General features: G+C 48.0%; 2 protein-coding genes across 5 annotated transcripts in view; one reads left to right on the top strand and one right to left on the bottom strand.

Annotated features, from left to right (window-relative positions):
* ARL3 (ADP ribosylation factor like GTPase 3) overlaps nt 1-4,990 on the bottom strand; it is a 30,374-nt gene extending 25,384 nt beyond the window's left edge. For both annotated transcript variants that reach the window (XM_018041170.1, XM_018041171.1), the window contains exon 1: nt 4,860-4,990. In XM_018041170.1, the coding sequence (XP_017896659.1) occupies nt 4,860-4,862 (3 nt within the window). In that variant the 5' untranslated portion in view covers nt 4,863-4,990. The remainder of the gene's footprint in view (nt 1-4,859) is intronic.
* On the top strand, nt 5,185-23,169 carry SFXN2 (sideroflexin 2). 3 transcript variants are annotated; one of them, XM_005698377.3, is made up of 12 exons: nt 5,185-5,278; nt 13,302-13,463; nt 13,644-13,814; nt 14,908-15,006; nt 15,745-15,820; nt 16,142-16,227; nt 17,501-17,561; nt 17,912-17,978; nt 18,564-18,613; nt 18,912-18,961; nt 20,981-21,028; nt 21,900-23,169. In XM_005698377.3, the coding sequence occupies exons 2-12, from the start codon at nt 13,303-13,305 to the stop codon at nt 21,997-21,999; spliced, it is 969 nt and encodes a 322-aa protein (XP_005698434.1). In that variant the 5' UTR covers nt 5,185-5,278; nt 13,302; the 3' UTR covers nt 22,000-23,169. The 3 variants fall into 3 exon arrangements, with proteins under 3 accessions (XP_005698434.1, XP_017896658.1, XP_005698433.1); XM_018041169.1 differs by lacking the exon at nt 5,185-5,278 and adding an exon at nt 12,680-12,964; XM_005698376.3 differs by lacking the exon at nt 5,185-5,278 and having other exon boundaries at nt 13,294-13,463.

Genomic DNA, 23,169 nt, shown 5'->3' with positions numbered 1-23,169 from the left:
ATTTATGAGCAATCTCCCTAGCTTCTATTAGCTATATTGCAATCACTCATTTATAATACCACCTTTCAGAACAGTTAAAATTAGAATTCTGAGATCCTCAGGGGACTGGTGATATAAAAAGGCTAAGAACAGGGAAAATACATTGTACTATTCCTTCTGAGTTCCTGATTAGATGTCCTCATTACCCCTTCCAATAAAATTCTAAAATAGCTGGAACTTATCACATTGGTGCATTAAACAACAGTATAAGAAAAGAAAGTTCTTCTCATGCATCATTTACTAGTGAAGAAATTGTGAAAAAAGGTATGTTTTCTATAAAATATTTTCAAGGTTCAAAGTAAATGTTTTGTTTGTCCTCATGTGTCTTTTTCCAAAAAAAATCACTAAATACAAATACTGCTTTCTATAGGCTGAGAGCTTTTACACACTTATTATGTTTGAATTGAATGATTAAAATAAAAATATAATTTCTATTCATCTTGAAAGGAGAGAAGCAAAGCATGGGTGAGAAAGAAAACATTCCAACTACAGCTAAGCATTATTAATCTAATGGTATAAAAAAAATCTTTACATTTCCAATGAGCAATTTTTCTTCATCAGAAGACAATAACTTCACGTTTCACTTTTAAATGAAATTATAGAGAAATGGAAAGTTCGCTAATATTTTCTTCCAGCAAATGACAAATGGCATCTCAAGCATGGTCTCAGCAAGACAAATGCAAATACAATACAGCATCATATTAACCCAACTCCTGAGGACAGGGGATCACAGGATTATCAGGGTTTGCTAAATAGGGAAGAGGGTATTTATAGATATCAGGGTTCTGCCTGAAAGGGACAAAGTAAGCTGATTTAAGAGATTGGACAAAAGTGAAGAATAAGTCTACTCCGTGCTTCTATTCATATATATCTATATTTTAATGTCAAACAAAAGGAAACAGCCATTATAAGTTAATTTTATTATGGGGCTGAGTTTCAAGGTATTCAGTCCAGTTCAGTTGCTCAGTTGTGTCCGATTCTGCGACCCCATGGACTGTAGCACGCCAGGCCTCCCTCTCCATTACCAACTTGAAATACAAGGAAATGAATTTTTAGTGTACTTTTGGTCAATATAATCTATTCATTCATTTATCTTAAACACCCATAAGGTGCTTCAAGTGCAATGGCGAGCAACAGAGATAGGATCTCTGTGTAGGATGTATACTCCTATGACATGAAATAAAGGCAATTTAAGAAAGAGGAATTTTAGTTAATGGGTATTGTGGGTTATCAGCAATGTATCCACACAAGTTACCTGCACCCTGGTGGACAGAAGTGGTCTGACTCAGCCACAAAACATTTGAACAGTTTTCTATAGGCAAATCATGAACAGATATGCGTTGACGATGGATATTTTATCTGCCTCAGTTTAAACTCAGCAACTGGCAGAGGCCTGGTGTGCTGACCTAAAATGACACAAACTAGGTCATTCAAAGAAAACTGAGATGATGGAGAGGGAGAGAGGAATATGTTGGTACATGGAAAATAATATGTGGCTGTGAGGAACAGCTAAAAGTTAACGTATTAAAATTAGTAAGCCAACTGGCAAGTACATGCACTCCTCATAACTGGCTTAAATGGAACAGACTTCAATTTATTTTTACCTCACCAAAAAAACATTGGTGCTGCCCAATGAGGGCTTGTTAATTTCCAGGAACTCCTATAGCTTTGTTAGGGAGAACTTCACCCAAATCTTTTTTCTCATCTCTCTACTAAATAAATACAATGTTCCCTGAGGAACAAAATACTGGCATCTCCTCAGCTGGAGTGGGTTCTTACTTCATTAGAGTCTTAATGAAAAATACATTATGGGCTTTAGAGTTTCATAGACTTTTACTCAACATCCTGATGGGTAACCTTCAGCATAGTTTCATCTAGAAAATGGGAACAATACTTATATCTCAAGAAGAATGCTATGAAGATTAAATCAGATGATGTGTGAAGCATGCACATAGAGGGAACTCAAAACAGTTGTTGTGTTGTTTCTACTTTTCACCGACCATTTTTGACCAGAAAACATAATCTTGGGAACAATCTTCAAATGTCAAACATGCTTGATAAATATCACTAGCTTTATATATTCAGAAATTACTCCATAAATAATTCCTGAATGGAGGACTCATCTATTAAATAACAGTGATTGCTGCTGCTGCTGCTAAGTCGCTTCAGTCGTGTCCTACTCTGTGCGACCCCATAGACCGCAGCCCACCAGGCTCCCCCGTCCCTGGGATTCTCCAGGTAAGAACACTGGAGTGGGTTGCCATTTCCTTCTCCAATGCATGAAGGTGAAAAGAGAAAGTGAAGTCGCTCAGTCGTGTCTGACTCTTAGCGACCCCATGGACTATAGCCTATCAGGCTCCTCCGTCCATGGGATTTTCCAGGCAAGAGTACTGGAGTGGGATGCCATTGCCTTCTCCTAACAGTGATTGCTGCTGTTGCTAAGTCGCTTCAGTCGGGTCCGACTCTGTGCGACCCCATAGATGGCAGCCCACCAGGCGCCCCCGTCCCTGGGATTCTCCAGGCAAGAACGCTGGAGTGGGTTGCCATTTCCTTCTCCAACGCATCAAAGTGAAAAGTGAAAGTGAAGTTGCTCAGTCATGTCCGACTTTTAGTGACCCCATGGACTGCAGCCCACCAGGCTTCTCCGTCCATGGGATTTTCCAGGCAAGAGTGATTAGTTACGCACAAAAATTACTGTCAACTTAGTATTTCACCAAGGACTTGGCATCCTAAGGCAGGGGTAAAACAGCTGAACTTCTAGGGGTTCAGAGAAATCAATAATGGGTTTTTGTTGCTGTATCCAAATTTTAAAAGAATAAATATGTATTAGTCATAGCTGAAGGATTAAGACAATAAATAAACCTGGAACTCCTGAAGAGTTACTATGGGGACCCATGGGTATCAGATATGACATACTTAATCATACCACTGACCCTTTAAATTCCGTGTTCCACTTATCGAGTTCTAAAAATAGCTTATACTTTTGGAGATAGAAAAAAAGTGTATTTTGGAAACCAGATGAAGACTCGTGAATAATCTGCCCTAATTCCTTATTATTTATTGTAGGAAAAAAAATTTAAAAAAGAAAAACAAAATCTGTCTTGATCACTGAATACAACAGTTGTATACAATAGTGTTGTGTACACTGTCAATTTGTTGTATAAAGCGTCAATCTGTACCTGGAAACATAAACAGTGGTTAATTTATTGTGGCTTGTAATTATAAATTAAACAATCATGAAATTACACAGTCCACTTCACTGATAAACAAACTGGGAAAAGTTAGCCCGCTCTCATGCGTTTCTCCTTTATGATGCCATCCCTTTGTTGGTTTGGCATGCCTTTTTCATTTCAATTCTAGTTATTTTCTGTGTAAATATTTATGTTTGTACTCATTTGTTGAGAAAAACTTAGCCTTTAAATGGACAGCTCATGTATAAACGATTAATAAAAAGCAAACATTTAAAAATCTGTTTAGCCTGAGGTTAATAAAACTGCAGTGTAGCAAGTGTTGAAATGTGATTGGCAACTTCAGATCCAATAATGCTACTTCTTTAACCATGTGACAATTTTAAATCAATTGAAATAAATTTTTCCTATCAAAATTTACTCACTGGATAATCTAACCAAGTGTACATGTGTTTTTTTTTCCTTCTGGACATCTAGCTTTTTCTTACTTCTTAAATCAATAGAAGTGGTTCAACAGTTCTAAAAGTCAAAAAGGGACTGGAGTTGGGACAGGGAAGGAACTGTAAGCTTGAGTGCTAGCTCTCTGCAGCTGGTAAATTTATCAGCCTGCTCCAAACGCTCCGAAATAAATTTTTTCTCCACTAGTTTTAAAACCACTCAATTTCATTTTAATACCCTCCAATTAAGTGCAGAGAAATCAACAAGGAACAGAGTGTCAAGCGTCAAATACGTCACATAATTTACGTATTTGGGAAAGCTTTATTCTGGCCTGACAGAGACAAGGCTAGCCCCAAATTGATGGCCACTCTCTTTTTTTAATCTACTCCAAACTGAGATTAAGGCCTTTGCTTCTGGTGTGGTCATATGCAAAGGAAGGTGGCAACAGGTCCGAAGTAAATACTAAGGATCGGGCAGCATATCTGCCTCCACCAACACGTATTGAACAGGAGACTGGCTATCACCAACAACCAGACCATGCAGAACCCTCAGGAAATAAAAAACTCGGGACTGCAGAAGCACGCCCGCCACGCAGACACCGAGACGGCTTAAAATACACCAGACATCACTTCCAAGCGGCACCTCTTTGTGTCCGGGGATTTACACCCTTACCCCCCAGAGGCCCTCACACCGCGAGGAACAGGAGAGCTAGGCTACCATCTCCCCTGGTACCGCCAGCGCGACCTCAAAGATAGCAGAGCTGGCCCTTCTCCCCGCTTCTAGCCGGGCACTGGTGAACCCCATTCTCCTGCGGCACTGGGAGGCCGATTCCTTGGGAAGATTTAATCCTGCGTGCAGAAGCTGCTCTCCGCAGCTCCTCGGATCCGCCCTCATCCCAATCCCCAGAGTAATGATGGGGCCCTGGCTCCGTACCGCAACAACCCAGCACCCTTCCAGCCCCTTCCCCTAGTTTCGGACAGGTTGCAAGCTCCGCCTTCCTCCCCAGGCCCAGATTCTCTCCAGGGCCCACACTCGGGGCTCCCTGCCGCCCCCCGAAACCAATCCAGGACCCGGACATCAGGCTGAGCGCCAGTCCGTTCCCTCCTGTCTTTAAGCGCAGTGCCCTGCCTTGGGCCAGGGGAAGGGAGGCAGGTGACCGACCAGCTCCGGAGGGACCCAGGCCCTCACACTCACCATCCTCCCGCCGAGTCCCTCCTCCTCCTCCTCCTGCCTCCCCCGTTACCAGGGGCAACTGCGACGGCGCCGCCCCCGACGTCCCCCGTACGCACGGCAGAGGAGCAAAGCAGCAGAACGGGGCGGGGTCCAGCTCCGCTTTCCCCAATGTGCGCAAGCGCGTCAATGTGCCCTCCCACTGCGCAGGCGGGCTGCTGGAGCGGCGGGAGAAGGCGGCAGGCGGCACAGACCTGGGGAATGGTGAAACCTCGCCCACGTGGCTGCCGGGGGCCACCCGGCTTGTGATTGGTCCAGAGGGAGGGCGTGCGGGCGGGGCGAGGGGAGGTTCCCGGGCGGAGGCCAGAAGTGCATCCTGGCTTGGCTGCCAAAGCGGGCTGCTTCTGGAAGCAGCTGTGTCAGTCTGTTTCTCCCGGGTCCAGGTAAGGATCTTGAGAGGACGCCTCCTGCAACATCTACCTGTGCCAGGTTTTATTCCCCAGATCCCAGGAGGGAGTTTGCATTTCTGTCTTGACTCTGCCCAGGCGAGGCTGCGGCGCCGGCTGGGCTTGCACCTGCCAAAGCCACGTGGCAAGAGAAGGAGCTACCTGTGGACCCCTTTATGGCCTCCAGTACCTTCGTGTGCCAGGCTGAGGAGCGGGGGCGTCATGGGTTGCTCGCTCGTCTGCACACATCCGTGTTAGAATCCAGGCTGGAGGAGTCCTGGTGGTGGGAGGCTGCCTACCGGAGGGCAAGAAGCTGCCTGAGGACTGGCCATGAGGGCTGGGATGAGGTGATCGCTTACGGGGGTGAAAGGTGTTTGGAATGGATGGTTTTGCTGAACTAAGTTGGCAGGGTCGGTGCGCCGTCTGCAGCCCTGAAGGAGGCAAAAATGGCCCTCCACTTCTAGACAAGAAAGAATGAGAGAGATTGTGGGTGCTATTTCCCACCCCTTCCCCGTGCAGAGAAGAATTACCATATTTGTGCCAGCTCCTAGTCTAGACTCTGGAGACACAGGAGGGGGCTAAATCTGCCCTCATGGAAATCACATCCTTCCTAGTGAGATGGTTTTCATACAAGATTTCATTTCATTCTCACAGCCCTAGAAATTGATTATTTTAAGGGTTAGAGTGGGGACTTGAATCCAGTACTTTCTGACTCTTGAGGAATTATTATTTTTGGCTGCTCCATGCGTGGCATGTGGGGATCTTTGTTCCCCAAGCAGGGATTGAACCTGTGCCCTTGCAGTGGAAGCAGAGTCTTCACCACTGGAATGCCTGGAAAGTCCCTGGGCTTAGCTATTGTTGATAGTTTCCTCCAGGTTTTGGGCTTTGCTGCTTTTAAGACCAGCAGGTTTTCAGCCTAGTTAAGATCGTTGGAATGAAGGCAGATTTTCCCTGAATGGTTCTTAACATTTTATGCATTCGAGTAAAGTTTCCACCTATCTCTAGCCTGCTGGTTCTTCTGTGAAAAAGGCAAAGCAGACTTCTCTTCCAAAATTGCCTGGAGTCTAACATCATGGCTGCCAGGGGGTCATTTGATTGTACATAGGCATATACTACCAGGGCCTGCTGGTTTAATTATTAGTCTCATTCTCCAGGTTGAGCTAGGTAGCCTTGACACCAGCCCTTGACATCTTAGTGGACTTTGTGTTTGAACTGTTTGAGTCTTGGACTGCCTTGATCTTCCTCTGATGGGAGTACTAGCAATGATGTTTTGTTTTTTTCCCTAGTAGGGGATTCAAATAGGAGATCTTGGGTGCTTCCCCTGCCCTTGCAAAAGGATACTCTAGAAGAGTTTGGAAAGCCTGTTTCCCAAACTCTGATACTATCTGCTTGAGAAAATCAGCTCTCCCTGGAAGGACGAGCATTGCTTAAGGAGAGGTAGTAGGTTACATAATTTTTTCAATATTTTCCCCTCTTCCCTCCTTTTCTCTCTTTCTTGAGACAAACACCTTTTAGTGGATAAGAGGACCCGTCTAGGTGACTAAGCCTTGTGACTTTGTGGTCTCTCTCTTTTTTTTTTTTTGTCCACTCTGCACTGCCCCCTCGGCAGTGAAGGGTGGAGTCCTAACTGCTGGACCGTCAAGGAATTCCTGTCTAAGTCTTATAACCTTGGGAAAATACGGCCCTAGCTGTAATGTTTGGATTATTGGATAAATAGGACTAGATCTGTTTCCTGCTCACATTTGTATCTGCCACAGTGCAGGACCATGTATGCCATAAACGCTCACCATGTTAGCTCAATGCATGGGAACCTCCTCGGCATCAGTTTCTTCATCTGTAAGCTGAGATCTTGGATCCCTAATGTTTTTGAGCTGTGACATTCTCTAATCCTGGAAGGAAAGGGAAGTATTGGTCAGTCACCTGTTTGATTTCCACCTTCCCGCCATTCCCTGTAGGGGAACCCTGGATATCATATCATAGTCATCTTTTTAGGAAGTATTAGATATGGCTTATGTAGGAAGAGGGAACATAACTGCTGAAAACTCAGCGACCAGTAGGACTCGGTATAGGAAGGGTAGACAGTTTGCATCTTCATGAAAGAAAGCCTGTTATTACTTTTGTAAAGAAGGCAGGTTCTGAGTCTGACAAAAAAAGACAAGATGTAGGGGACGTCCTTAATGCCTGGAGAACCCAAGAATAAGTTGGAATGCATTCCAGGCAGGCAGTAAGTGTTTTTAGAGGGTAGATGAGGACTATAGCGTGCACCTTACAGTCTGTCAGGGGAGGCAGATTTTACACTAATAAACATCAAGAAAGTGACAATTACAAAAGCCCCACGTGCTGCAAACGAGGTCACGATACTATGGGATTATGTAACCGAAGGGCTTGAGTTTGCCCTGAAGGAATCACAGAACTGTGCCCTTTGGGGGCTAATGGAATGGGAAAAAATGTTAAGACATAGAATTTAGGTTTTTTTCCTTTTATGTTTTACATAAGACAGGACAAGGATGTTCCTTGGCAATGAAGGCAAAGATTCTTACATGACTTAGCAAATGATTACCCCTTCATGGTAGAAGTGCTTTCACTGTGAAAGAAAGAGGATTTTCCAGTGTTGGACTGTTCAGTTGAGAGTGGAGAGGGATGGCTGAGAAGTGTGTGTGTTGTGTGTGTGTGTGTTGAAGGGGAGGCATAGCATTGGGACTGTCTCCATCTGGTGCAAGTGTGGGGCTCTATAAGTCAAGGCTTACTGTTTTTCTTTCCTCTAGAATAAAGGGAACTCTTCCCCCCTCCTGGCTTCAGCTGGGACTGGGTGAAATGCCTTTGGTCTTTGGACCAGCCCCCCTGCAGGAGCCACGTCAGCCTGTCCTTAAAGGACAGAGCCTGGAGCTTCTCCTGGGCTCTGGTAGGGTGTGAGAGGGGGACGTCTCCCCCACCTTAACAAACAGTCTAAAAGTTGATGTCTGCTCTCGCTCTGCCTCATCTGTTGGCTGCTTCTGCCTGCTCCCTCTCTAGTTGTTCTCAGATTTTTGATGGGTTACCTCTTAAATATAGTGGTCTTCCTGGGTATTTCCTTGGATCACTGCTCTTCCCAGCCTGCATTTTCTCTTTGGAAAACTTTATCTTTACCCACCCCCATGTTGCTCCCTCACTGTTTTACTTCTAACCCTGATCTCCATGCTGGGTTTTAAGCCTAAATATCCAATTGTCTACTGACTAGACCTCTTCTTTAGCAAATACTCGAATTGCTATGCTAGGCATTGAGGCAACGGTGGTGAGCAGTGGACACACTCCTGGCTTCAAGGAGCTTATGGCCTAGTCGGGGATGGTGGGCATTAATTCAGGTAAAACCACAGCGTATCACACATGGCATGGCTCTGAAAGACAAGTACAGAGCCAGGAACTCATAGCAGTGCATGAGAGGGAGGAAGGGGTCCTTCAGAGACTTCTCTGAGCAAAGGAGGTTTCAACCAAGATCTGAAGGATGGGTAGGTGCTCATCATTCAGACTGTCTCTGCAGAGCAAAAGGCTACTTTTGGAGGAGGGCTGGGGAGTCCTTGAGATTACTTGCTAATGCACCTGTTTTTAAGGCTGCTATTTATTCTGAGGTGACTTGGCTGTAACTTCCCTTGCAGCTGTAATAACCCATGGGTCTTTACTGAGGCAATGTCTTGAGTGGAAGTTCCCTTTCATTCTACAATATAATATAAAACATTTATTCTTTATTAGGTCTGTGGCTTCCGTCAGCCATATGTTTCCTTTCTCTAATATGAAATCCTGGCTTTGTTGTGAGTGCCTTGGATCTACACGATTGTATAACTCAAGAAGATAGCGTTTGTTTTTAAATTATTTTCTTTTGGCCATACTACGTGGCATGCGGGATCTTGGTTCTCCAACCAAGAATTGAACTCGCACCCCCTGCAGTGGAAGTGTGAAGCCTTAAACTGAACCACCAGGGAAGTCCACCTAGGTTTTTTTTTAAAAAACACATGTTAACCACTATCATTTTCACTTTATATACTTTGGCGCTGAATTATTACAAAAATTCTGTAACTTAAAGTTTTCAGAATGAGAAAAACAAATGGCCAAAAACATATGAGTAGATGCGTAATCTCATTAAGAATCAAGAAAATACAATTTAGGAGCATCTGTGATGGTCCAGTGGTTTAGATTCTGTAATTCCACTGCAGGGGGCACAGGTTCGATTCCTAGGAAGGGAACTAAGATCCAACATGTTGCACAGTGCTGCCCCCCCAAAAAATTTTTTTTAATAAATTTTAGAAAGAAATATAAATGAAAATAACAATATTGTTTCTGCCCATCATATTAGAAAGAAAGAAAAGATTTATTTATCCATTTTGGTAAAAGTTTGACTAAAGGACCATTATCATATACAACTGGTGGAAAAATCAATTTGAATTATATTTATAAAGATTTCATTTAAAACATGTACGTCCTTTGATCCAGCAATTTCACTTCTAGAAATCTATCTTAAAGGTATAGTTGTGGCACTTACCCGATTGTCTAGTGGTTAAGACTACACCTCCGATGCAGGGGGTGCAGATTTGATCCCTGGTCTGGGAGGGAACCAAGGGGTTTCCCAGGTGGTGCTAGTGGTAAAGAACCTGCCTGCCAGTGCAGGAGACATAAGAGATGTGGGTTTGATCCTTGGGTCGGGAAGACTCCCTGGAGGAGGGCATAGCAACCCACTCAGTATTCTTGCCTGGAGAATCCCACAGACAGAGGAGCTTGGTGGGTTACAGGTCATGGGGTTGCAGAGTCGGACAAGACTGAAGCAACTTCCCACGTACACCAGGGAACTAAGATCCAACATGATGCATAGTGCAAAAAAAAAGATAGAGTTGCCATATACACAGAGTAATGTGTATAAGGATACTCTCAGCAGTGGAAAAACTGAGACTAACCCAAATGTCTACCAAAGGATGAATTCAAGGCACATGGAATAGTATGTAATAATATAAAAGAATGAGATGGAGCTGTATATATAAAATGGAAAATTCTCTAAGATGTGAAGCAAAAAAAGTCAGTTGTGTATCAGTGCCAGTTAGTTTATTGCTCCTTCCTTAGCTCCGAATCTACCCTTCTTCATCGTGTCTTGTGATCCTGGACGTTGTAAACCTTTTTCCTTTGCCCTCTGATATGATTTTAAGCTCTACCAGTAGAGGGCGCTGGAGGAGCACCGATGAGGAAGGGGTAGTCTTCCCGGTGCCTGGGTGCTTGCTTCCTGTCAAGTTTCAGCAACACCCCACCTGGCAGCTTCCTGTTGAGTTCCCTCAGCATCCCTGTTCGCAGCTTCCCAGAATCTCAGTGGCTTCCTGGTGAGTTTCATCAGCCCTCCGACTCAGCATTCCAGCGCATCCAGTTTCCTGCCTGCCAGCCCTTCAGGGGGCAGTACCTCAGCAAACTTTGAAGAAGACTGCTTTTTAAATCTTGCTCAAGGCATGCCTGTGAACTTGTAATTCAATATATATGGAAGATTGTCAGGTGATTTTTTTTTTCCAAGAAAAAAGACAAAGACATAGTAGAAGAAGATATAGAAGTTAAGTCTCAAAAATATTCCTTAAGGAAAAACAAAAAACAAAACAAAACAGATGAGCAGGTATTATTTAGTGAAGAGGGAGAGGAAGAGCATCCTGGACCGGCATTTGCAAAGAAGAAGCATGAGGACTTCCCTGGTGGCTCAGACGGTAGAGTGTCTGCCTACTGAGGGAGACCCAGGTTCAGTCCCTGGGTTGGGAAGATCTCTTGGAAAGGAAATGGCCACTCACTCCAGTATTCTGGCCTGGAAAATCCCATGGACGGAGGAGCCTGGTAGGCTACAGTCCATGGGGTCGCAGAGTTGGACACGACTGAGTGACTTCACTTTCTGAGACGGATGGCAGCCTCTTGCGTTTGAGGAAGTCTCGTAGCACTTGAAACTCAACATGAGGACAGTCTAACTGAATGTTTTCTCCCTTAAAGCCAGTTTTTCTGTATTCTCAGCGTGTTACTGTCGCAATCAGAAACCCTGGTATCATTTTAGGTATTTGGGATGGCCAGAGGAACTCACCAGGACTCCCTCTCTGCTCTGCTTCCAGTTTGAGGGGCTGCTGAGGGAGAAGTAGTTACTTTGAACATCCCCATGCCTTCTTTTGGTTATTAGACCAAATGCTGATTCACACACTGTGCTGATTCACATACTGTGGCGAAAGGATCTTGCAGAAGTAATTAAAGTCCCTAATTGGTTGGCTTTGAGTTGATGTGAAGGGAGATTATCCTGGGTGGCCTGACTTAATCAGATGGAATCCCTTTAAAAAAGGGCTGGGCCCCCTCCTACCTGAGGTTAGGAATTCTAAGAGGTAGGTAGACAGACAGATAGGTAGATCTCCTATTGATTCTGTTTCTGTTGAGCCCTGACTAATAGAATTCCTGCTATACCCAACCACTTGGCACATCCTCAGATCTGGCTACTTTAAAAGCTTCTCTTCTTTTGGTCTTCCTTCCAGTTCTGGTGCGTCCGGGTTCACTTGAGCCCCATTTCTTCTTGCCTGGATTATTGGGGGTTCCCTTCCAGCTGGTCTCTGTGTCCCCTGAGGTCTTGCCACACCCTGTTTACTTCCATGTAGTTGCCTAGACTGATCTATCTAAACTACACATCTAATCTTATCACTCTTCCAAAAATTTGTTAGTGGCTTCCTGAAACTTTCAGGCAGAAGTTCAAAAGCCATAGCTTTTTTACATGACTACTTTTTTCTCCTCTCTGGCATATAGATCATATGTCTTTTGAAAGTTTTTTTTAGCGGTTGCCCAAAAGTTTGCCGTATATATTTACAACTAATCCAAGCCCACTTTCAAATTATACTGTCCCACATCACAGGTAGTCCAAGTACCTTAGAGTCTTCCCAGCTTCTCCATCCCATCTATATAGCATTGTTGTCATTCCTTCATTTTTTTTTTTTTAGGTAAAGATTTATTTATTTTATTTTTGGCTGCACTGGGTCTTTATTGCTGTGTACAGGCTTTCTCTGGTTGTGACAAGCAGGGGCTACTCTCTAGCTGTGGTGCACTGACTTCTTATTGCCGTGCTATTGTGGAGCACGGGCTATAAGGCATGTGGGCTCAGTAGTTAACAGCGCATGGGCTTAGTTGCCCCATAGCATATGAGGTCTTCCCTTAGCAGGAATTGAACCTGTATCCTCTGCATTGTCAGGGGGACTTTTAACCACTGGACCACCAGGGAAACCATTCAGTTTTTCAAAATACGTGTTTATTTATTTATTCAGCTGTGCTGGGTCTTCATTGTGGCATGTGGATCTTTGTACCATGTGGGATCTTCAGTTGTGGCATTCAGGACTTTTCATTGTGAAATACAAACTCTTCGTGGCATGTGGGATCCAATTCCTGACCAGGAAACAAACACGGACTCCCTGCCTTGGGACCACAGGAGTCTTAGTCACTGGACCACCAGGGAAGACCCCATTTCTGTCTTTATCTGTGCCTGTTTCAACTTTTGAAGTGACCCCATGCCTCTTCTCCTGCAGATAGATCTCTCCTACCTTCTGGGGCTTCACCCACATTCCACCTCTTTTGGGAAGCACCCCCTTGATTTTTGTGATCCCGCCCCCAACTCAGCCTCCTCTCATCTTGTGTTCATCGTAGCCCTCCGTGTTATCTGCTATTCTGCAGGTGGGCTCTTGTTCCCCAGTCAGACTCAGTTCCCCAGTCAGACTCAGCTCCCCAAGGACAGACCCTGTATTGTCCCTTCCCCCTGTCTTGCCCCCAGCATGATCATGCCCTGGGCTGGCCACTGGCAGGCACTCAGGAAACATTTGGTGTCTAGTGGCCCAGATGGGTGAAAGTTCACTGGGCTCTTCCTGACCTGAGTGGGATGATGCTAGCGGCTGGGGTGAGCTGTCCGTCTCCTATAGTGGGAGGTGCTAAGGGCCTCTGGGGAAGGTTTTGATTCGGGGGACAGTCCTCGTTTTTCCTCTGTCCTGAAGTTCACAATTTTGTGTATGGGCAGGATGGAGGCTGATCTGTCTGACTTTAACATCGATGCCCCCCGTTGGGACCAGTGCACTTTCCTGGGGCGGGTGAAGCACTTCTTCAATATTACGGACCCCCGCACGGTCCTGGTACCAGAGCGGGAGCTAGACTGGGCCAAAGTGATGGTGGAGCAGAGCAGGTGAGCGGCTGGGGGACAGGCCGGGTGCACTGGGGCAGCATCGGTGGGTGCCCTAGGGGAGAGGTGGAAATGGAAGATGAGGGGATAGTCAGAGAGCTCAGGGAGGTGGGGGAGCCAAGAGCAGGATGACTCAGGGTGGAGGTTGGGAGGTAACATCGGCCTGTTGTCTTTGGGTGACAGGATGGGGACTGTGCCCCCGGGCACCCAGGTGGAGCAGCTTTTCTATGCTAAGAAGCTGTACGACTCAGCCTTCCACCCTGACACTGGGGACAAGATGAACGTCATTGGGCGGATGTCCTTCCAGGTCCCCGGTGGCATGATCATCACGGGCTTCATGCTCCAGTTCTACAGGTGCGACTGGGGAGCAAGGCAGCGCCAGGGGCACCACTTAGACCTGCTAGGGAGGGAGCCATAGTAGGATCATAGTAATAGCCGTCTTTATTGATTCCTTACCAGATACCAGACATTGTGTTCAATTGTTCGCATATATCACCTCATTTAGTCTCAGCAGCCCTACAGAGAGGTACTGTTTTCATCTTCATTTTACAGATGAAGACCTGCAGTTCTACAGAGGTTATGTAACTTGCCCAAGTGCACCAGCCAGGAAATAGTGGTGCCTGGTTATATGAACTGAGGCAGTTTTCTCTAGGACTTAATGACTGAACTCTTCTGCTCTTTTAAAAAGTACTTATTCAACAATGAATTTAGTGTATTTTTATAACATAGTATCCAAAAAATTAAAAAATGGGAAGACACTTTCAGTCCAGTTGGAGAAAGAACACTTTCTCTGTTCCCCTTCCTCTTTTCCCTGCCCCTCTTCCCTCCCTAACACATTTGGTTAGCCAATTGTCGAGCCAGACCTTGGACCAGATAGAAAGTGAAAATGTTAGTCTCTCAGTTGTGTCCGACTCTTTGTGACACCATGAACTGTAGGTCACCAGGCTCCTCTGTCCATAGAATTCTCAAGGCAAGAATACTGGAGTGGGTTGCCATGCCCTCTTCCAGGGGATCTTCCTGACCCAGGGATAGAACCTGGGGCTCCCGGACGGCAGACAGATTCTTTACTGTCTGAGCTACCAGGGAAGCCCACCCCTCAAGGAGCACCCAGTTTTGTTGAGACCAAGAAGGAAACAGTTGGTCTAGCTTGCCGAGTGGTAGGCTGGGGGCAGGATATGGGGTGGTGGGATCAGACATCATAGAATGACTAACTGTGTCTCAGAAAGGACAGGGGAAGGGTCAGGAAGGTTCCAAGGAAGAAGAGATCTCTCCAGAGAGCAGGATTCAGCCATATACCAAGAGGCTGGGGGTGTGGATGTTCCAGGCAGAGGGGCAGCCAGTGCAGAAGAGCAGGAAACAGCATGGGAATGGCCTGGGGAGTGGCAGGTTTGATCGGTGTCCCCAAGCCCTCCCACCTCTTTGCCTCTCCCGGCCTCTCTCTTGGTAGGACGATGCCGGCAGTGATCTTCTGGCAGTGGGTGAACCAGTCCTTCAATGCCTTAGTCAACTACACCAACAGGAATGCGGCTTCCCCCACATCGGTCAGGTAGGAGGCCTGAACCCCTGGCTGTCTGTGTGGGCCTGGAGCTGCCTTCTAGCCTTGAGGGGGAACAGCCCTTCTTAAGGGGTTCTGGGGCTGTCTGTCCTCCCTGGGTGGCGCCTGCCCTGGTTTGGGTGACCAGGTTTCTTTTCAGGGTTTGGAAGTATTAGGCGGACTAGGAGAGTATCTTCTTCCTAGATGAATTCAACATTCATTCACTCATTCATTCATGCTACAATTATGTCTAGAGTGTGTATTAGGTGTTGGATAGGGTTCTAGGGGCGGGGGATACATTTGAGTAAGATGTGTGGTCTCTGGAGTTTAAGGTCTTTTTAGGAAAATAAGCATAATGATCTCAGTCTGTGATAGCTGCCATTAAGGAAATAAATAGATGACATGCTGGAGAACAGCAGAAGGGCCTCTGTACAGATAGGCCAGTCAGGGAAGTCCTTTCTGCAGAGCTGACATTTCAGCTGAGTTTTGAAAGGTAAGGATTTAGCCATGCAAGAGCCCGGGGAAAGATTCCCAGGAGAGGGAGTGGCAGCGTGCCGAGGTTCTGAGCAGGCAGGCACTTGGTGTGTTTAACATACTGAAAGGGGCATCTGAATGAGTTGGAGGGAGATCCCAAGCTGAATCCGAGGTTTTCAGGCAAGAAGCCACAATTCCAGCCTTTATCACTCAAGCTTTGGTCCTGCCCTCAGGCACCTGGAGTCCCCACTCCCAAACATCTCTCTTCTCCACTAGGCAGATGGGTGTTTCCTACATCACAGCCACCACCACTGCAGTGGCCACTGCTGTGGGCATGAACATGTTGACAAAGGTACGGTCTGGGGCTGCTATGGACATGGTGGTCACAAGGGGGCAGCAAAGTCCTAGGGAAAACTTTTTTTCCCCAGGTATGGGTGGTTTCCCAGACTGGAAGAGCTGGGTTTGGGTCAGAGCCTAGCCAAGCAGTGGGAAGTTCAGCAGGGCTGTCCCACACTGGTTTTTCTCGGGCCTTTGAGGGAATTTGGGTCCCCTGGCTGGGTGTCAGGATATGTGGCGGTAGTGAGGTCTGATTTCTTATTTTATCGTCCTAAAGCCCCTTCCACCCCCATCTTCCAGGGACCTGACCTACTCCCCTTGTCCTCTTCCCCCACAGAGAGCTCCGCCCCTGGTCGGCCGCTGGGTGCCCTTTGCTGCCGTGGCTGCAGCCAACTGTGTCAACATCCCCATGATGCGCCAGCAGTGAGTACAGGGAGCCCTTTTCCTCCCTGTAAGCTGCAAGGGCCAGCAGGGAAAGGGCAGGAGACCAAGGCAGAGGGTGGCTTTGGCGGCTGAGGTGGGGGTGGGGAGGGCTGCACTTCCAAAGGTTCTCCGAGGACGGGCGGCTCCAACAGTGATGGCTGCAGGAGGGACGGGTGACCTGGGTTTCGTCTGTGATGAATGCTGTGGGAGTCATTCTCTGAATGGATTTGGAGGTTTAGTGTGGACCTGTGGGGTTTGGCACTAGCTCACGTCCTTTCAACTACAACTGTATTTAAGTCGTGAACTTGGCCTACTTCCAGAGCCCTGGGGATGGCTCACAGAATGAAACGCAGCAGAGCAAGGTATCCAAAGATAAAACAGAACCAAGAGGCTCTGAGGGAAGCCAGAGGGGTAGATAGATGTTTTCCAGCTGCCAGACTCTAAACTTCACAGCAGGAAAGGGGAAAGGAGAAACCCACTATGTCTCACAGCTTTTGTTCCTTGACTAGAGAAAGCGAAGATGTTCCCCTACTATAAAATTTAATGATGTAATAGATGTAAAACGCTCAAAATAGCGCCTGGAATGTAATATTAAGCGTAAGCTACTGTTGCCACGGTGGCCATCGATGCCTTCCTAGTCATCACTGATGTCGTAAGGCACATTTTCTTAGGACTAGTAGTCAATGGAAAGTGATCACAATCACCCTTGCCGAAAGAGCACACCACGGAAGAGCCACGCATACCCTCTACTTGACTCCTCTTCCCCTCCCCCATCCAGTTGCTCCTTCCAACGAATGAATGAGTCCCCACCACCCACCTGGTCTTGGATGGAGTGCTGGCTTGAATATAACAGCCAGAGCGGCTCCTGTTTCTGGGTGGGTCATGGAGTCAGGCACTGGACCCAGCACTTGGCAGGCATCATCCCGTTTAATCCTCACTGAGTCCTATGAAGGGGCGCCATGATTATCCCCATTTTGCAGATGAGGGTAACTGTGTCTTCAGAAGGACTAGGGAACTTGCTCAGGAGCATACACTTGCTCTGCAGCTTCCAGATCCAGCCTGGGCAGCTGGGACCTGGCGCTCGCTCTCTCAGCCTCTCCCCTAGAAAGCGGTATCACTCTCTGGAGTGGGGAAGGCCGCTCCAAGGGCCAGGCTGCAGGAGGTGGCTCCCTAGAGCTGGAATGGCCTGGCCCTGGTCCTCTCGTGTATCACATCACTGGCGGGCTTCCAACACACCCCTTTCCCGCATCCAGCACCTCCTGTCTGTGTTTAGGGAACTCATCCAGGGAATCTGTGTGAAGGACAGGAACCACAATGAGATCGGTCATTCCCGGGTGAGCAGAGGCCTGCCCTGGGGGTGGGAGGAGGGAGTTCCCTCTCAGACCCTGTCCTGTTCTTAGCGCTCAGAGCAGGCCTGGGCTAAAAACCTTTCCCCTGGAGCCATCCTCCTTCTTCATCAATTTTCCCTCTATATCTCTGCTCATATCATTTCTGGTCCTGAAGCCGTAAGAACTTGGCTGGGTGGGAGAGGGTCAGGTATGGTCACTTAACCCCTGACAGGTCCATCCCTTCCCATTTACCAGCTCAGACTTGACCGTGACTCTGACCCTAGCCCAGCCCTCTGGTGCAGCCTGTGGACTCCGCATAAAGTCATAACTGACAGCTAACTTTTTTCTGTCCTCAGAGAGCTGCAGCCATAGGCATCACTCAAGTGGTTATTTCTCGGATCACAATGGCAGCCCCTGGCATGAGTAAGACGGGGAAGCCCATCCATCCTGGGGGCCCCTGGCTCATGTGATGGAGACCTCAGCCACACTTGGGGTGGGGGGTGGGACCCCAGCCTCTATAGGCATTCTTCTCAGACTGGTTTGCTTGAGTGTTGAGAGCCACTGGAGAGTCACACCGTAAATCCTGGAATGTCAGTTAATCAAGATTTGATGGAGAAAGTTGTTTTCATTTAACAAATATTCCTTAAGTTCCTTCAATGTGTTGGGGAGATAGTGGTAGAGAAAATAAGTTCCCTGTCCTGGTTTTGCCTCCAGCAGGAACAGGTTACGGAGCAGGATACAAAACTTGCTTGAAAGATGGTTGATTGTAAGAAGGGTGCTCTGGGCCCATGGTACCCATCCTCCTGTGGTTATAGGGCTGCAGGTTGAGGAGTCTGGGAAGCACCTTCTTCTGGGACTTGGGGAAGAAGTGGGTGTGGCCATGCCTATACATCCTTCTCCCCAGTGAAAAGTATTTTCTGGAACTTCTGGGTGAGGAGGGGGCACCACTCAGTCTGTGATCCGACTTCAGAAGGGCAAGCATCACAGCCTTTCCTCTGCCTCTTCTAGTTCTGCTGCCGGTCCTCATGGAAAGACTGGAGAAGCTGCGCTTCGTGCAGGTGAGTGGACTCTGCTTTGCACCTTCACTGCCCGGTGGCCCCAACCACACCTGTGCTGGGGGTTCCTGACCCTCTCACCCTTCTATCTCGTTTCCATCCCCGCACTGCACTCCGGGAAGGCCCCTCCCAGTACCCTGGCTGTCTGATTCTCAGCCTTGTCTGCTAAGAGCAAGGAGACTCCCACCTCCGCTGCAGAGCCAGGGTTTCCTCCCTGTGGGTTTCTAGCTGGCTTGCCAATGGGGTTCACCTCTAAGTATGTAAGTCACGTGGGTCTCTCTTTCGTTTTGTTTCTGCACAGAGAATCCGGGTTCTGCACGCGCCTTTGCAGGTTCTGCTGTCCGGATGCTTGTGAGTAACGTGTTTTCTCAGTAGGCGTCTGTGGTGGGGCACTCAAAATCTGTCTTCCTGTGTCACCCATGTGGGAAGACACGTACTCCTTTACCTGACTTCAAAAGCACCCAGGCTTGAACACCTATGTCCCCTCTGACTTGTCCCATCTTTCCAAGGGCACTGGGCTGGCCCTGTGCACACACTGGGGTGGAAAGGAGAACCCTTGGATGTCCTCCTATCCCCGGGGTCTCCCCTCCAACCTTAGGTCTGCAGTAGTTTTAGAGAAGAGACAACAATGATAAGATCATCCCACCACAAAAGGGAAATAAGAATTATGTGAGATGACAGAGGGGTCAGCTCACACCAGTGGTGAATTTAGGTGACACCAGTGGTGAAGGACTTGCCCGCCAGTGCAGGAGACATAAGAGATGCGGGTTCAATCCCTGGGTCGGGAAGGTCCCCTGGAGGGGAAGGCATGGCAACCCACTCCAGTATTCTTGCCTGGAGAATCCCATGGACAGAGGAGCCTGGTGGGCTGCAGTCCATAGGATCGCAAAAAGTTGCACATGACTGAAGTGACTTAGCATGCACTCATGCACATGTCAGTTATATCTCAATACATCCGAATACGGTGAGACATGAAAAATGACACAGCCTGGGCCCGTCACGTGTCCCAGGCTCGCACAGGCAGAAAGCACCATGACTCCCGGCAGCAGTCTTAGGTGCCTGCCCTGGACTAGACAAGTCCCAGCATTCATCGTGCTTTGTGAGGCCGTGAGTTAATGACCACAACCTAAGCTCATGTGTATTGGATGTTTCCTGTGTGCCCCCACTGTGCTGATGTTTCACGTCTATAGTTTCACCTGATTCCCTGAGCCCTCGAGGTATACATACTGTCAGCGTCTCCTTTCCCAGATGAAGAGACTTGCCCAAGCATCTCTAGTTGGTAATTTCTGGAGCTGAGATTGGATCCTTAGTAAGTCTAACATTATGGCAGACTGTCTTCTATTTTTTTCCCGCTGTGCAGGCTTTTCTCTAGTTGCAGTGAGCAGGGGCTACTCTCTAGTTGCAGTGCACGAGCTTCTCATGGCTGTGGCTCCTCTTGTTATGGAGCACGGGCTCGAGGGTGAGCGGGCTCAGTAGTTGCGACTCCCGGGCTCTAGAGCACAGGTTTGGTAGTCAGAGGTGCCTGGGCTTAGTCGTTCCAAGGCATGTGGGAACTTCCTGGATCAAGGATCAAACCCATGTCTCCTACGCTGGCTGGCAGATTCTTTACCACTGAACCACCAGAGAAGTCCCCGCCAGAGTGTCTTCTGCGAATTGATTTGCCACTGAGGGAGCGGTTACATACCATGGGCTGAATGTGTCCCATGTGTTACCTTGTTTAACCCTTGCAGTAACCCTGCCGAGTAGGGACTCTTGCCCTCCCTCCGCTGGCTCAGAGGGGGCTTGCCCCAGATGGCACAGCTAAGAAGTGGCAGAGCTGGGACTCGAACCCAGGTCTGTTAGAATCCCAGATTCTGTAAAATACAGTCCTGGGCCCACATCCTCTGAGAACTTGTGAGAATAAAGATTCAAGCCCTTTCCTGGACCTGCTGAATTAGCACTGCGTTTGAACAAGCTCCTAGAATTCCTTGTGTGCCCCATGAAGTTCCAGAGGCTCTGCCCTCACTGTTCTCCAACAACCTGGGGTTCAGCAAGTACAGGAGCCTGACCCCGAGTTCACACCCCTCCTGCTTTCCCTGAACACCAGAGGGCGCCTGTGGCTATGAGCGCCGCTGCTCACACTCTCCTGGTGTCTCCATTCCCATCTTCATCTGTGAGAATGATGGATGGATGGGGGTGAGGGGTGCAGGGGGCTGGTTTTATCCTGTGCTGGAGTGAGTCTCCAGGCGCCAAGAGACCAGGAACAGGGCTGGAGGGAGAGGAACTTCGGGTTCAGCTCCCCCATCCTTTGGGGAATCTCAGCCACGGGGTGTGGATGAGTCTGTGAGATGCCAGACACCCCCTAATGCTTTGGTTTCTCCTTTCTTCCAGTCTCATCTTCATGGTGCCAGTGGCGTGTGGGCTGTTCCCGCAGCAATGGTATCAGCTGTTCATTACCCACTTGTTTTTACTGAATTGCCTGTCCCTGCTCTTCCTGACCTGCCCACTCTCCTGAAGGAGAGGGAGCGGCAGGCAGGGCAGCATCTGTTCGGGGACAAGTGTGAACTCTGTCTGTGTGAACTCTGGGCCTCTTGCCTCCAGTTGAATGGGAAACCAAAACAGAGCTCCAAGGGGCAGAGGGATGTCGCTCATTCCCAGTGGAGCACAGGCTGCCTTGGAAAGATGGTAGGGGAACAGTAAGAGACTTCCTGTCCCTGCTGGTTGAGTTGTTAGACCCATCTCCCCTGGCTGGATCTGGTCTTTGAAATCGAACAAGAGGGTAGGTACTTACTCTGGCTGATGTTTGCTGAAGGGTGGATGCCTTGGACCTCTCAGCTTCCCTTGTGTGTCCTGGGAAGGGTGCAGGGGGTGGGTGAGAAGAGATGATGGCAAAGGGACAGGGAAGCATTATACAGGTGGCAGGGGCAGGGGGCAGGGTGGCGGAGAGGACTGACTCCAGGAGACCAGACGTAGCCTGAATGGATACAGAGAAGGTGCCCGTCTCCCTTCTCCTAGTACTCCCAGCTCAGTAGTCACCTACACCTCTCCTGTGTTCTGATCACCATGCTTGCAGTCTTTGAGAAGGTAGATGTTTGGCACTAGGGAGAATGAAGTCAGAGCTCAACAGAAGTAAAAAGCAAAAAAAAAAAAAGTAAAAAGCAACATACTGTGCTGTATAGAAACCATTTGTAATTCTGATGGAAAAAATGGGCAAGGGCTTCTTAGAGGTGGCAACTATGTTGGATTTTATCTCAGGGTAATTTGCTGTTCGTCCAGCTGGCAGGCTCATAACACCCTTCTCTCTTCTCAGTGAATTGCCGGTTTCCTATCTGGAACCCAAGCTCCAGGACACCATCAAGGCCAAGTACAGAGAACCTGTGCCTTATGTCTACTTCAATAAGGGCCTCTGAAGGCCTTACCCCAGCACAGACCAGTCCATACACCAGCTCCTCCTCATCTGCTGTGGATTCCTGTACCTCATTCCTCTTTGCCGGCAGGGCCTGCAGGCCAGCGTGGATTTGGCTGCGGGAGGGTGGCAGTGGGAGGATGCCTCATGCTTCTACCCAGGTATCTGGGTTTATTGGACTCCAGGGGATAAAAGCAACCAAGGGGAGAGAGGCCAAGGCTTCTATCTGCTCTCCCCGAACCCCCATCTCCTGGAGACCAGGAGCTAAGACCCCTGCTCAGGGAGAAGGTATTAGGTCCTGAGGGTGACACTCAAGTAAACCATCTGGAAAAATTAGGAAACCTGGGATTCTGGTTCCAGCTGGGGTTGAGGAAGGGCCCCTCCTTGTCTGTTCTCAGACAAGGGCACCCTTCCCGCCAGGAGGGGGTGTGGTTCTGGCTCCCTCAGGAAGAAGGAGGGGAGAGGCTGGGCCACCTTGGACCTCCTCTTTGCTCTTGCCCACTTCCCTCCTCAGGGTCCCCTGGGCAGAAAGCTTCTTTGGGAGTCTTGCTAAACTTGAGAGTTTTTATCAGGCACCCAGGAGTTTTTAGTGTAAAGCACTGCCCTCCCCACCCCACCCCCCAAAAAAAAACAGGACATAGTGAGGCAACAGAGTTTTCATGGTGCTTCAAACCCTGTCTGTTGACACTGGCTTTGTTCTCCTAAAATCATATCTGATTCTGCTTCTCTGTGTCTGAAAGATAAAACCACTGACTGTGAGTAAAAAGGACGTAGGTAAGCATTAACTGCATGTTTTAGTGGGTATAATTTCCTGGCTGCCTCCCTTCCTCAGCCTATTTGGTTAAACACCAAAGAAAGACTGGTGTGGACTGAATAGGAAAGGGAAGTTTTATTTGGACGCCTCTGAGAGGAAACCAACCAGGACCAAAGAGCCTTAAAGGACACACAGCTAAGTGCAGCCACTCACCCTTCCCTGCCAGGGTGCTCTAGGTTATTTTGGAAGCGTTTGAGGGAGAGGGGGCTGCTGTAGCCAACCTGGGGCCAATGTCTATGAGTTTTGTCTAGTAGAATTTACTGACTGATCAGAGAGTATCACTGTCAATCGAATACATTTCTTGAAAGAGCACAATGAACTGTCTGCACACTGAGTTAATAAAACCCAGACGGAAAGCAA

Source organism: Capra hircus, chromosome 26, assembly GCF_001704415.2.
Source record: "Capra hircus breed San Clemente chromosome 26, ASM170441v1, whole genome shotgun sequence".
Lineage (NCBI taxonomy): Eukaryota > Metazoa > Chordata > Mammalia > Artiodactyla > Bovidae > Capra > Capra hircus.
This window is presented reverse-complemented; position numbering and strand designations above follow the sequence as displayed.

What these genes read in the sequence shown, in the direction of transcription:
- SFXN2 (XM_005698376.3), top strand. Translation starts at nt 13,294, where the DNA reads ATGGGCAGGATGGAGGCTGATCTGTCTGACTTTAACATCGATGCCCCC. An exon ending in GTGATGGTGGAGCAGAGCAG is followed by an intron (nt 13,464 to 13,643) that starts GTGAGCGGCTGG and finishes TTTGGGTGACAG; the next exon opens with GATGGGGACTGTGCCCCCGG. An exon ending in AATGGCAGCCCCTGGCATGA is followed by an intron (nt 17,979 to 18,563) that starts GTAAGACGGGGA and finishes TGCCTCTTCTAG; the next exon opens with TTCTGCTGCCGGTCCTCATG.